At 36.2% G+C, this 15,406-nt stretch overlaps 1 protein-coding gene across 2 annotated transcripts in view; it reads left to right on the forward strand.

Moving 5' to 3' along the window:
- Positions 1–1,167: 1,167 nt before the first annotated feature.
- LOC150083333 (alpha- and gamma-adaptin-binding protein p34) overlaps positions 1,168–15,406 on the forward strand; it is a 150,652-nt gene continuing 136,413 nt past the window's right edge. For both annotated transcript variants that reach the window (XM_090377190.1, XM_090377189.1), the window contains exons 1-2: positions 1,168–1,261; positions 8,886–9,076. In XM_090377190.1, the coding sequence (XP_090233316.1) occupies positions 1,183–1,261; positions 8,886–9,076 (270 nt within the window). In that variant the 5' untranslated portion in view covers positions 1,168–1,182. The remainder of the gene's footprint in view (positions 1,262–8,885; positions 9,077–15,406) is intronic.

Here is a 15,406-nt window from a genome sequence, read left to right on the forward strand (position 1 = left end):
GGATCTCCGTGTATGGAGCAGGTACGACCGGCATTTTGGCAGTTGTCAGGGCAGATATAACAACAACACGATTTGTTTATAATAGCGGTGTCGGGCTGCGTTTGTGACCTAACAGTTTTCCAATTACCATCGTTGGGTGGGTCATTTGTCCGGTCTGGCTCAAGTTCCAAATGAAGTCTACCTTCCTGATCCAAATTACTTTCTTTATTCTGCAAGTCATTGTTTCGCATATCAGCGAAACGGTGAGGGGTTTCGGAATTGCCCTCTTCCAAAGTATTAAATATTTCTACCGATCTTCTCTTCGCGGAGGGCGGTATCATCCTTCCTATTGTCCGTTGCCGTGGTTCCTATTTGTTTTCCCTTTACACAACATTTTCCCAGAAACCCTTTCCTTTTGCTCAGTGACAAGCGAGAGAGGCTTGATACCCCGACCATAACAGGCATATTCTGTGCTTGGATTTGCTGCAGATTAAGGTTTCGTTTGCAGCAGTATGACAGAGGTCACATGTGCCAGCAGTTACTGCGAGTGTTGTGTTCTTTGTCTGAGTCATTATTGCCGTTAGCAAGCAGCTTTTTGTTATTGCTGAATTAAAAGATTAAAAGTCCCTGAGGAAGAGTAGCGGCCGTTTTCGATTTCTGAGGCTAACTAGTCAAATAGCTCTATTCATGCAGGATCAACGATAACCTTGAAACAAGGTCAGGCGGTTTTACGGCCAGCGCCATAGTTCAGTTACTATTAATATAAAAATATTAATAAATAATTACCTGATTAAGGCACAGGTCAACGAAGAGTATCACTATGTAACTGGTATCCTTAGGACCATGTAGATACTACTCATGGAACTGTTCATAGATAATTTCATTCCATATTAAACGCACACACGGAGCACATAGCGCTTGCATCCGCACCGACGCTCTTCTATTAGGTCTGATATGTAATTTTTATTCATGATTTATACGGCGCAATATGATTAAAGTGACTGATGCACCTGAAACCCTACATCAAAGACGTCAACATTCTCCAGCTAAAAAAAAAAAAACCGATACTTTTTTATTACTTCTTTTTGGCTTTCAATGAATCTACACTTGGCTCTCGCTCATACAATAGACTTTTTTTATATCAGATTTTCCTTTTTTGTAAATAACCTATGGTGAAGGTGGCGCCAGTGTTTTGTTGTGAATATGGCAATGTTGTATAAGGAAGTTGTAGGTTGTTTGGTTATTAGTTGTTCAAACGCTTCGCGCGAGGATTTAATTAAAAGTGGGTAATATTTCTATTTATACAGGTTGATGAAACGAAGTTTTTATTTATTACGAGATGTAGCTTTAATTTCCTATAATTAAATAGATTATTCTTGTGTTATCGATTTTCGTTTAGTTTTACATAAGACGCATGACTGTTCTGTGGGGGTTTTTATCTTTAGCACGGATAATTTTATTTCTGGTATTCAACATTTTTTGTTGAAATACCCCTTACACTTTTCTCGAAGAATATAGGGCTAAAATTTACTTACGCGTGCTCCCTCCAGACTGTCGGCAATACGGCAGTGATTGACTAGAAGACTCCGCCCACAACTTTGGAGAGATTTCCTAATTTTCACGTTTTCTAAATTCTATTTAATAATTTTAGTTTTTTGTTGCAATGTTAAAACTACGCGTTTTGAGAAAAATAATAAATCGCACAGTTTCGAGCCAATGTTATTCTTACCCAATTTGGAGCTTAACTAAACTGAAATTCACTCATGGTTTCCGAGAAAACCCAGTAGTAATTGTGATATTTTTCTAAAGCACATTTCTGAAGGTTACATAGAATTCTAGAGGTCACAACCATAAAACAATTTGCAGTTTTCGGTTTTTTGGGATTTTTGTTTGTGCAATGTTATAAAGGGGGGTAAAACTCCAGAACACGGTGCCCCTTTGAAAATCACATGCCTAACCTGCTATGGTTAGCGTTAGTTAGGGTGTTTATCCCACCCTTGCCTCTGCTTTAAAATCGGGAACTCGTTTTCCTATTTTAAAACAGCTGGAAGGGGGGAATAAACACCCCAAGACCATGGCAGGCTGAAGGTGCACCATGTTCTTGAGTATAGCGTAAACGGGTAGTAAACTCTATCTTTCGTTAATCATAATCAAAATTCAATTTGCAAACGTGATCACCATAACTGGCGCTTACTGTTCCACCGTCAGTAAAAAAAGAAAGAAAGAAAGATCAGCCTTTCAAATTATTCCAGATAACTGACGTTCTACTGTATTTAACAATTGAACCCTTTTTTTTTTTTTTTTTTTGTAACAGGTTTACAGGTCAGTAATTACTTATTTCACCCATTGATCCCCCTTTGTGAATTGGAGATATATTGAGATATCTTCATTCCATAGGGACAATCCCTGAATCCAAGGGATGTGCTCATAATTATAGCTAATGGTTTGTTTATCTCCTTTACCGTGTCCCTTAATATAATTGTATAGATACCAGGCCAGGTGCCTTTTTTACATTTAGCTTCAAGAATTTCCCTTCCACTTTCCTCTCAGTTATGACAAAATTATTTAGTTCCCTGTTATAATTTGACGAACTTCCCATCTGAAAAAAAATAAAATAAATAATAATAAAAATTCTGATTGTAGATGCAAAATTTTGTGGTACAAAACATGAGGAGCTTTAAACAAAACTGAGTGGTACCAACAAATATGCCCAACTAATATGCCAATATCAGGTCCAATTTTGCAACAAAGGCCTGATTATCTAGCTCAACATGCAATTAGCTACTTCGAATAAACAGCAGTGTCTGGCTTCAAAGATTTAAGGACAAGAATAACTTAGTTTTGTCAAATTTTCACATTGAATCTTGATCAGTTGACAAAGAAAAGGCTAGATTTGTGCTTTACACAGTCCACTACTGAAAAATATAAGGCAAACGATATTTTTTAGTCCTGATGAGACGAATTATTTTTACCAAATGAAATGGCTGATGTATTGCTAGAAATTGAAGTAAACAAATAATCGCTCTTCTGTTATGCTGCAATGCAGATGGCGATAAGGTGTATATATGCATTTACATATCAGATGAATAAAATTGAGTCATATCAGAATAAAAATCGAATTGGTATTAACATTAACAAACAGGCAAAAAAAGCAAAGTTAAGTAGCATCAGCCATAAAAGGGGGAAAAAAAAAAAGAACAGTCACCTTTTCACACCTCATCTGTTTCCATCAAGTATTTGGCTAATGAATCCAACTCTAATAACTGCAATGACCCACACCAAGCATCTATGACTGAAAATTTATTAAAATAATAATAAAATAAGACAGGATAATATTTGTTGTAAAAATAAAAATTATACACACTGGCTGTAAAATTAAAAGCAATAAAATGATAGATAAAATTAAAATATATGAAATTAAAATATGCAAAATTAAAAGCGTTAAAAACAACCGTAGCTTTCAAAGTCAACTGTCTCCTTTATCAACAGTAAAACTTGAACACATCCTTAAATAACATCAGCAGGATCACGGCTCTCAGCATGTGTTACCATAGAAGCATGAGCATTATCCTCCACTTGTGCATGGAGACCGGAAATGGCTCTGGAGCATGCGTAGTGGAACCCATTCATCCCTTTCAAGAATTACAGTTTCAAAGAGGGGATGAATACAGACTTCCCTATCTCTATTGATGGTATTTTGTTCCGAAGAACAAACCTGCACGCTCTTGAGCCATTTGCAGTTGCAACACCTATGCAAACGATTAAAGATGACAGCATCGCCTGGAGAAATTTGATGGTTCTCCTTCCAGAAGTGTTCAGTTACAGCATATTTTTCATAGTCTGCAGTAACTTCATATTGAGGAAAGATGGGTAGATGTGCAGAGGTTTGCCTTCAGCTAGCAGGTGGTTGATTGTTGGAAGAAACTGTCATCTGTTTTTGTGGAAGTGAGTGGTGTGAATAAATCGAAGGAAGCACTAGACACATTATTGGAGGGGATGGTCAGGTGATGTAGGAGTTAATAGCTAGAATTGTTAAGAGTATGTTGTAGCTTAATTTCAGTATATGTCTAGCAAAGTATAAAAATGGTTGCACTGTGTGATGCAAATATTTTTTATGCATAAATTTATTATAGATTTATTGTGGAAAGCAACCCGATGATACCTACAGCTTTTCCAATGGAAATTATACATAGATTGATAAGGAACATTGAAGGTTCTAGCAGAAACTTGACAGTGGACAATTGGTAATGAAGCTTATCCATAGCAAAATCTTTGCTACAGAAGAATATTACATGCCTTGGAACTCTAAGAAAAAATCAAAGTGAATCCCTGCTGTATTTTTGTTGTAGAGAGGAAGGGAAGGCAACTCATCACTCTCTGTATTCCAGGAGATCACTCCAGTGTTCTCCCCAGGACCTATTGAATGGGAACGCCACCCGGTGAATTTAACTTTCAGTACCATTCTCACAGTACCATACCAATTTAACTGACTGCCTGGCTAAAAGTTAAGCAATTCTCACAGTACCATATGGTATTGTTCACTGATCTCAATCAATATTAAGTCGAACATACTGTACGATTGAGGTCAATGCAACAGGAGCATATAATGTTAAATTATGTAATTAATTTTTGTTATGGATCACTTAAGTCACAGTTATAAATTTTATAATATTGCGAAGAATTACACTTCTCCACCCAGCTACTTCATAATGCCACCTGGCTGGCAAAATTTTCTGGAGCGAACACTGCACTCTGTTGTTATTGTGCATCATAATAATATTACTCTTATCTAAACTGGACAACTCGGACACAATTGACAGTGAAACTAGCATAACCGATATGATAACTGATTGCAGAAACACCAAAGGTGGTATCAATACTGTGGGTCAGATGCATGTCACAGTGGCACGCATTGCAAAAAGATGGCCTTTGGCATATTTTACAGGGTACTGAATATTGCAGGGATGATAGATGCATAAATTCTGTATCATGCCAATGAGCCAAATGAAAATAGTATACAGAAAACATTTTTAATAAAATTAGCATTATCACCAGACACAGCCCTAGGGTTTTTGCATTCATAGGCAGAAATGTATATGGTGCTCTTCAGATACATTTTATTAAATTTATTATAACAAGAATTTTGAATTTCAGCACCCCTATGCTCTGCTTATCAAGCTTACTCTGTTCCCCCGGCCCTGGTTTTCACTAATGATGTCATATCTTAAAGTATGGCCACAGGTTACTAATTTCCGAAAGATGTAAAAATTTCTCAGTACTTACCATAAAGAAATGGAAGAGTAGCAACAAATAAAAAAAAACATGGCTGCACCTTCTGTGGTTGTACAAATATATACACCACAGTGAAATGTAGGTGTACAAAACAAAATATGAGCGCAGTCACTTTCAATGCTGCATTCCAATTGACTCTGATCCCAGTTCAGTTTTTAATTGTTAAAAAATTGTGTTAAAATTTAATTTCATTAAAACTAAACACCTTTTACTTTCATCTTACTTGTTTAGATATATTAATTCCTATGGTTTTTTTAATCCTTTTAGTGTTCATTTATATAAAAAAAAAAATTTGTGTCAGTGTGCCAAAAAATTACACCAAAAAAAAATTATCCAGAGGATTTGTATGTGGTATGATTAAGCTTATATGGCATTAGCAAAAAAAAAGAAAGAAACCTACACAGTTCACCATCAGATCAGTACCATTTAGGAGTCTAGTTCCTCCTAGTTTTTCCCATCCACTTCGACAACAACAGATAGAAACATGTTCCAACAATCAACCACCTGCTGGCTGAAGCAAACTTCTGCACATCTCTCCTGCAACCATCCTTCCTCAACTTGTGGAAGAAAGCCATTAACATCCAGCTTACTCAGTCCATTCAGCTTTAAACAACTCACTCAGATCTCCCCACAGGTGCTCAGTCTTGAGACATTACAATTTGCAGAGCTGAAGCCTTTCTAAATAAGATATGAGCTGCTCTGGCAACCTATCTACACTGCTTAGAGAATTTCATGTCTGACTGCACAATTACCCCTGGGTCTTTTTCATTCTCCACTACCCTGAGTGGGTAGTGGAGAATTAAAAATCACCACACAGTTGATAAGTTACTCTGGGTTTACTGCTACCCGTATGCAGTACTTTGAATTTGTCAGTGTTAAACTTCAACTGCCATTTCTCAGCTCGTAGACCCAACTTACCTAGATCTTGTTGCAGAAGCTCGCCATGGTGACTATCATTAACGACCCTGCCAAACTTTGTATCATCTGCAAACTTACATGTTAAGTTTGATTACCTTCATCAATATCATTGATAAATATTGAAAACAATGGGCCCCGCATTGAACCCTGAGGAACTCCACTAATAACATTAGTCCACGAAGAACAGTGCCCATTGATAACTTCTCTCCATCTTCTTCCACTTAACCATCCGTTTATCCATAACAGTAACTTGTCCTTAATGCCACAGTGCTCCAGTTTGTACAGCAGTCTTTTTATATGCCATGGTATCAAAAACCTTCTTGAAATCCAAAAACCTACAAAGAATTAAATAATAAAATATAAACTTTTTTTTTTATTAAACTCTCATACGTTATGAGATTTAATAGTCATAACTAGGGTGCAGCAGGTGTGACACGTGCCCTGGGCACCAAATTTGAGGGATGCCTTTTCATGGTTAAAAAATGCAAAAAATTACAAAAGAAAGCTTTCAAGGGGCACCATTTTTTTATTTGCCCTGGACTCCATCAACCCTAGTTATGTCGCTACGAGCCCATGTTACTCAAAAAAGCACCGTGGATCAAAAATAAACAACTTCCACAAGGAAACAAAAAAATCAATATTAATTGTTGCTTAGAAAGTAGAAACAATAGACTGAAACATTTCCTCATCCCATCCATGCCTCATATATTGACTAATGAAATAAAATAATAAATAATAAACCACGCCGCCGCCAAATTCGCAGCGGTAGGAAAGGCCCAAGGATTGCAGAGACAAATCCTCTGAAAGCACTTAGGCATTTAATGCCTATGAAAAGGCACCTCCATAGCCAGGTGGGCAGGAGCAGCAGTGCATAGCACACGCTTCTTGATTAGACCGGGGTTCGAGTCCGTGACCACCAAATATGGAGGATGCGGGAAGGTCAGGGAATGACCACCACATATCCCTGGAGCAATATGGCCTCAGTTGCTAATGCTCCTAAAAAACAAATAACAACAACAGCCTATGAAAAGCAAAGGTGTGTGAATTAAATCACGCTCACTATCTTCCTCTTATCAGAATTTCTCACTCACTCCTAATATAATACACCTACATGTTAAAAATCAGTTGTCTCAGGGGAAAAGAAAACCCAATGAGAGAAATTCAACCCCAGGGGCTCACATCTGGTGAGTATGGGCTTGGCCAACCCAGGGTCCTGAGCTGGATATCATCATTCTTCTCTTTCTTGGTGATTTCTCTCTCTCTCTCAGGGTAACTCAGGAATTTTTTTTTTTTTTTTTTTTTGGCTGGTGCAGAATAAGCCTTAGGCTTCCTTGCACCATATAGCTAATAATAATAATAATTATGGTAAATATTAAGGAATAAGATATCTAGTAGGGTTAAACTTTAGAGAGGACCACAAACCATTGTAATACTCATGATTTTTTTGTCCCCCAAAAACCAATTTTCGCCCCCGTTCAGAACCCCTGATTTAAACCAAAAAAAAAAGGATGGTTGGAAGATAGATGAATGAAAAGTTGCTTTTGCAGAGCGTAATTGATTGTTGGAACAAATTTTCATCTGGTATCATGAAAGGGGGTTGTTTTAATTAATTTAAAGGAGGATTGGACAAATTAGACGGGATAAGCAGGGTTTTTTTTTTGTAGCTGCATAAACTTACTTCCTTGCATCGTTTTACTACTAATAATACTAATCAAATTTCCTTCAAGAATGCAATTGATGCATTTCTGAACAAGTAATCTAAGAATAACAAAGTCTTCTCAATAGGACTTTTCATATAGATGAATAATGCACAAGAACTTAAGAAATATTTTTGTTCTGATTGTGTTTTAATTATTACCTAATTTCTCTGTATCAATGTTTTATCAAGAGCTTTATTATTCTTATTCATTTTGGACTTGGATCGTAACTTATAATATAATATGTGGTTATATATAATTCAAGCATTGTAAACCTGACAGATTTTTTTGGATGCAAATGCATTAGAGGAACCTTGAATCTAATGTTGCATTTTAATGTCTGTTGAAAAGCCATGCTTTATGTTGATTGTGTATAATGTTGATTGCCATTACATGCTGCCCTAAGGGATTTACGAAAAATATTAATACAAAGTGATTAGTCTTGTTTAAAAAGGTTTTGTTGTTACATATTGAGCACAGTGTGATATAGGGAAATTTGAATGTTGTTGGAAAAACATTGTTTGATGAATAATTGACTTATAGGAGTTAAAGATTTCAATGAGAATAATTGCTCCTTAGTGAACAAGTTATACTATCCTAGGAACAATAATGAGTGGGGGAAGTTCTAACACGTGATGATTCTAATTTATGTTAAGAGTTTTGGAATTTATTTATTTTTTTTATCTTTTCAGACTCCATTCCATTAAGAGTATTAGCCACAGTGTAAGACCCAATAAGAGCTATAATTTCTATAATTGGCACATTCAGAAACAATAAAAAACATTTTTGAGCTATAAAAAGGGATAGCATAAACATAGTATGGATAAGCTGTATCAGTAGCATATATTTATATTATAATTTATTTTAATTTATATATTTAATGTATATTTTCATATATGTATGACTTCTTTATGTTGCTTTATTTCATGTATAAACAAGTTTTCAGGTTTTTTGGTTTGAAAAATAAATAACCTTTGACTAATAGTTACGTTTTTGCAGATATTTTAGACAGACCAGCACTGCCCAATCCAGAAAAACTGTCTGAAGATGTGATTGGTTATCCATGGCACATAGAAACAAAATATTACACAGCAGACGTTTATTTGATAATCACAGATAAGAAGGAGCTCATAAGTGAAGACTTTGCTGAGAGTGTGCAGGCTGTTATCATTCATTTTGACAGTAAACAGGTATAGTATGTACTGTTTGTAATAAGTACTTATTAGTAATAAATTGATGAATGTAATGTCAAATTTGGTAGATAACGTATGAGGTTTGACTAAAATGATGAGACTGAATTTCATATATGGCGTGTGAAAGCACAAGAAGAACAATCATAGCAAGGAAATGGCACTTACTGTATTTCTACTTGCAAATCCAGGAGTACTTTGAGATTGGCTAGTAAGTCCTGTGCTGACAGTTGTGTTGAATGGAAGTGCATGTTGTTTCACATTGGCATAAAAATGATTGACTGTTAGAGCAAAGAATTATTACTAAGTTTCACATGAATACAAATCTTGCAATTAAGATATGTTTAATCTTCTACCAAGCACACGAAAAAAGAAAAGAAAAAGTTACAGCATGTTATGTTTTTGGCAAAGAAGAAATAGCTTAAAATGGAACACTTTATAATTCTCTTCTTTATTGTAACACTACAGTGGATAATATCTTTAGTAACAAGATTACTGTTATCCAAATAAAATATTCCCAACCATCTAAACTCCAGTGCACAATGATAAATATGAAAGCCGAAACCAAAATTTCAGGTGAATGCTAGAAGTGGGTGTATATTGAATTTTGTATACATAAACATGAGAGATCTGTTTTGTTTTTTTCCAAGCATACTTCTCCAATTAAAAAAATTAACATTGATACAGATTGAAACTGAAGACCTACTTGAAGAATACTAAACTTCACACAGATGTAATTATAAATAGTTATTTTAATTTTTAAGTTTAAACTTCATTGCATTACTTTAATCCTGTATTGGGTTCAGCCACAAGCCCAGTAACAAGTTAAAGAAGTTTATGAGCAAGGTTCCAGAAATTTGCTCTACACTGGTGAGTAACTTTCAAGCTGATTAGTAGATTTTTCTTCTCCTACCATGAAATTGATAAGCAAATAATTTTGAGGTACCACTTTAGCACTCATCCATTTTCCTTTCTATATATAGGCAAGCTATATATAGAAAGGAAAATGGTTGTATTCGTAATAGCTTTTTAATCATTTCAGAAAATAGGGCTATTAATGTACAGTTATGCCATCTCATTTCACTGTTGAAGCCAATTACAGCTATCATTCCACGGCATCAGCTGGAGATGACTGCTGTTTATTTGCATTCACCTGTTTCAGCCTTGTATCATTTAAGTAATGTACGTATGGTATCATATTATCGAAGTTGATAGCTTGATGTACATTTAGAATAGAATAGAATCTTTAATTGCAGCAATGATAGACATACAATTAGTCACGGCATGGTGGTGCCAGGGGTTTACAAAAATTTAATTGTTATTTGCTTTAGAACACATTAGCATCTTATGTCTTATTGCTTCAATATATTATGTCTATATAAGACTCTCTTGCACCTTATTGTTAATCTATTAGTCTGTGTATCCCCCAAACTGTGACCCAGTGTTAGGTGGGTCACAGTTTTCCAACCTACCTAACACTGCCTTGATAGCATCAACAAATAATCTTGCACCCTTTCTGTTTCTGTATCCCATGCCTTTAGAAGAAGTCCTTCTTGTTAACAAGCACAGACCACACCCAGAAAAATTCTACCCCATGAGCCTAGAACAGTCTCCAGGGTCTAATTGATTCATCAGGCTCTCATCATGTACTCCCTCCTTTCGTATCTGGGCAGAGTTGTAGACACTTTCAAATTTAACCCTAACTCACATCTTTATGCTATACTTATTAAATAAGTCCTAAGAATCCACTTTTAATGTCATTACTGCCAATATATATAACATTTTCACCTTTTGTGCTTTGCAAAGATATGTTATCTGTTCTACAGCATCATCATCTTTTGCTTCTGGCAGATATACTCTTGTTCTATTCTATCCTTTTTGCACAATATATTTCCCTGACAATAGTCACCAACAATAGCTATCTACCATGGGATCAGCACATTGTGCCTTGGGGGTTGCTGTTCTGTTGCCTGATGTGCAAGTGCAAGCTCTGGCATTGAGGTGGGCAGCTGAGAGCGTGATGGCCCCAAATTTAATTCCTTTGAGGTATCTATCCTGTTCTTCAAGCTGTCATAAACACCCATCAGATCACTAAGTTGACATCTAATACTTTCACGCTCCCTATATCTAACACACACAAAGACATCCTCCCCCCCTTGGCCATATCATGTTCCATTTCAGATATATCCACAAACATCAAACAAGCAGTATGTTTTATAAAGCTGTGATTCAGTGGACAAATGCCACCCCCCATCAGTTCTCCCCCCCCCCCCCGAGTCACAACACTCCAGCTACTTTGAGCCGTTTGCTTTGCTGCTCTGATTTGAGTTATTATTTCCGGTAAAGTCAGTTTAATTGAGAATACTACATTAAACTAATATACTTAAATGCAATAATAACACTGCACCCGTTATGCAGCAGTAATACATATTAAACTATTGAGTTTACATTATCAAGTTTATGTTATGTCTATTACAATATTGAATTTTCGTTATATGTATTATGTTATCAATTTTATGCTATATGTATAATGCTGTACAGCTACAATTGTAAAGTTATAAATTAATTATAATAGATAATAAAATTATCTGTTAATACCAACCTATGTAATTTGAACTTTCCAGATACCTATTTACCATAATTAAAACAGTAGAAGTTCCCTACCACACTATAGTGTACAAGTTACGATATTTGTTCCAAATCACTTATACAAAAGTTTTATGTATATTTAGTCATAATTTACAAAATCTCTAGCTAAATTTAAAAATAAACTAAGACATATGACTAGGAGTATAAAGGTATTTATAGAATACAATTTAATGTGCTAATCATGTCAACAAAATGACAAAGTTTTTCGAAACATATCTGTTCCAGAAGCTCAATTCTTTGACTTCCCAATTCACACATTTTTACAAAAATTTTTAAATTTTAGTTAAATTTTAGAACCAATTTTAGTTAATTATGTTAAAAATGTGTCAGAATGAATATTCTTGATCTCATAGTAACTAATGTGCAATTTTTTACCCTTCATTACATAATAAGCAACAAAAATAGTACCACCACTCAGTGGTTGTTTCTGAGTTTATTTTTAATTTACACTGAGTGTCCAATTTATTGCACCCCATTATTCAAGGAATCAAATGTTCTGTCAGTGTGTCACATATCTCTAGCAATTCAGCAAGAGACTGGGCCAACAGCATATCCTAAGTGACTTTGAGGTCTGATAATTGTCACCAAATGTGCCAGTTTAAGTATCACAGACACTGCTGCCCTGTTGGGGTTTTAGCATTAGCAAATGATAAGAGAAAACAAGCTTACACAGACTAAAAGATTAACAGTAGCTGCAGGCAGAGGCAAAAGTGATTCTTGCACTGCTTCTATTGTAATGAGCAGCAGCCTAGAGAGCAAGTTGCTGGGGATTTCAAGAGCTACTGGGAGTCATCATGGAGCAAGTAAATACATGGGCTGTGTTCGGGTAACTAAGAGTAAGAACAGGTGCATGTATACTTGCATGTACACCAATACTAGAAATATGAATTTGATGAATTTGAAGTGCTGATCAAGACGTCAAAGGTAGATATTGTTGGGATATCAGAGACATGGTGTCACACGGATATAAGCTGTGCATAATCGGAATTTGGTGAAGGATAGACAGGGTAGGAAGGTAACAGGGGTTATGCTGTTAGTTAAGAAACAAGTAAAATCTAAGGAAGTGAATCCAGTTGACATGGATGGACAGAGCAATGTTGAGTCAGTTTGGTGTGACAACTGGGGAAGGGAAAATGAGGGTAGAAGTATATTATAGGCCTAAGACCTGATGAGTACAGTTGTGCAGGGAAATCGACTGGGCCTGTAAATCAGAATGTCTTGTAATGCGGGATTTTAAATTTCCAGATATTGACCGGAACTTGTGGATTGGTCACTTGCACCTCTAGCAACATGATAGAGGTGCAACCAGAGAGAGTAATACTCTTGATCTGATTATCAGCAGTGATTATTCATGCATTAAGAATGTGCATGTAAAGGAACCACTATGTGACAGTGATCAGAGTGTACTGATGTGGGATTTACTTAAAGATGTAACTACCATCAAGGGTAAAGAGAAGGGTTTTTACTTTTGTATAGGTGACTACAGTGGTCTCAGACAGTTTTTAAATTCTATACAGCTGATGATGGGATCAACTGATGATGTTACCAATAGTGAATTCTAAATGGGAAGCCTTCAGGGACTTAATCTTGGAGGCTACTAGGCTTTTCCTACAAACTAAGAAATACTGTTCAAAGTTCAGGCCAAAATGGATGTCAGATGAATTAATGAGGCTCGTGGCAGAGAAGAAAAATGCATGGGATGCATATAAATTATCAGGCAACACAGAAGCCTATGGTAGATATAAGCTTGTCTGTAATCAAGTCACAAAGGAGGTTAGGCAGGCAAAGGCAGATTACGAGAAATCTTTGGCAAATGATGCAAAGAAAAACAACTAAGACTTCTTTTCTCTTATGTAAACCTCTAGAAGGAAGGGGATAAATCAGATTGGTCCACTTGATGTTGGTGGTTCAACTGCTAATGATCCTGCTCAGATAGCTGACAAACTGAATGAGTATTTTGCATCTTTATTCACACAAGAGGAATTCTGTAAGGAAGGGGAGGACAGAAGTTTACCAAATTCTAAGAGGGAGCTAAATGATTTTGTAATAATGGAGAGCAAAGTGGAGGAGAAATTGTTGAAGTTAAACATAAAAAAAAAAAAAAAAAAAGGCACCTGTGGAGATTGAATCTCTCCAGTTATATTGAAGGAGCAGCGAGGGAAGTAAGCAAACCCTTAGCAATAATTATGAGAGCATCCTTTGATTCAGGGAAGGTCTCCGTGGACTGGAGATGTGCAGAAGTATCCCCAATTCACAGAGGAGAATCAAAGGGAGACACAGGTAATTGCAGACCTGTTAGTTTAACTTCTGTTCCAGGGAAAATAATGTAGTCACTGGTTAAAGAAGTGATGCAGGATCACCTAGACACGACTGCAGTAATACTTCAGACGCAGCATGGGTTTGTTAAGGGGAAGTCTTGTCTGACAGATTTCACTGGATGTGGTCACAAAGGAAATGGATGCAAAAAAAAATTTTGATATTATATACTTGGATTTCAGGAAAGCTTTTGATACTGTTGCACATGAAACACTGCTGTACAAATCGGAGTGGTATGCGACTAATGGCAAGTTGCTGCAATGGATAAAGGGCTGGTTGAGTGGGAGACGGCAGAGAGTGGTAATAAATGGACACTGCTCTATGTGGACTAATGTTATTAGTGGAATTCCCCAGGGTTCTGTGCTGGGACCATTGTTGTTTTGTGTATTTCTATATTTAAAGCTGAACTAGGCAAAAATCTGGGGTGACCAGATGGTTGAAATGGGAACATTTTTTTTTTTTACCCCGGCTGATGCTATTTGGACACTGCTCTATGTGGACTAATGTTATTAGTGGAATTCCCCAGGGTTCTGTGCTGGGACCATTGTTGTTTTGTGTATTTCTATATTTAAAGCTGAACTAGGCAAAAATCTGGGGTGACCAGAAGGTTGAAATGGGAACATTTTTTTTTTTTTTTTACCCCGGCTGATGCTATTTAAGCTCGTTTTCTTGCATCATATGCTTCAACTAATGCTAATAAATAAATAAATAAAATAAAAAAACCTCCCATTTTGCCTATTCTGTCACTCCAATACTTTGTGTAGTTCTTCCTTGAATTTATTTAAACTATAAACTTCCACAACAACAGATGGAAGTTTGTTCCAACAATCAACCACCTGCTGGCTAAAGGCAAACTTCGTTCATCCATTCTGCAACCGTCCTTCCTCAGTTTGAATTTGTACCCCCTCATGTGGTCTGAGCAAGAGGAAGAATCCTATCAGCATTGAGCTTGCTGAATACATTCAGAGCCTTAAACACCTCAGTCAGATCACTTTGCAGGTGCCTAGTCTCCAGATGCTGCAATTTGCAGAACTATAGTCTTTCTTGGTGTGCCCTGGCCATTCCCTTATATAGTGGGATAATGACCTCCTTATCCCTGCTAGCAAAATTCCTGTATATTGACAAAATTCCATGAGCTTTTTTGGCAGCCTTCATTGCTTAGAAAACTTCATATTTGACTGCATAATTAGCCTCAGGTCTTTTTCATTTTCCACTACTCTGAGTGTACTACCACACAGTTGGTGCATTACTCTGGGATTACGGCTACCCATATGAAATATGTTGCATTTATCAGTGTTACTCTTCAATTTCCATTTCTCAGCCCGTCTGACTAAGTTTTATAGATTTTTTTTTTTTTTTTTTTGC

This window comes from Mastigoproctus giganteus, chromosome 7 (assembly GCF_048544385.1).
Source record: "Mastigoproctus giganteus isolate SK-2022 chromosome 7, ASM4854438v1, whole genome shotgun sequence".
NCBI classification, from domain to species: domain Eukaryota; kingdom Metazoa; phylum Arthropoda; class Arachnida; order Uropygi; family Thelyphonidae; genus Mastigoproctus; species Mastigoproctus giganteus.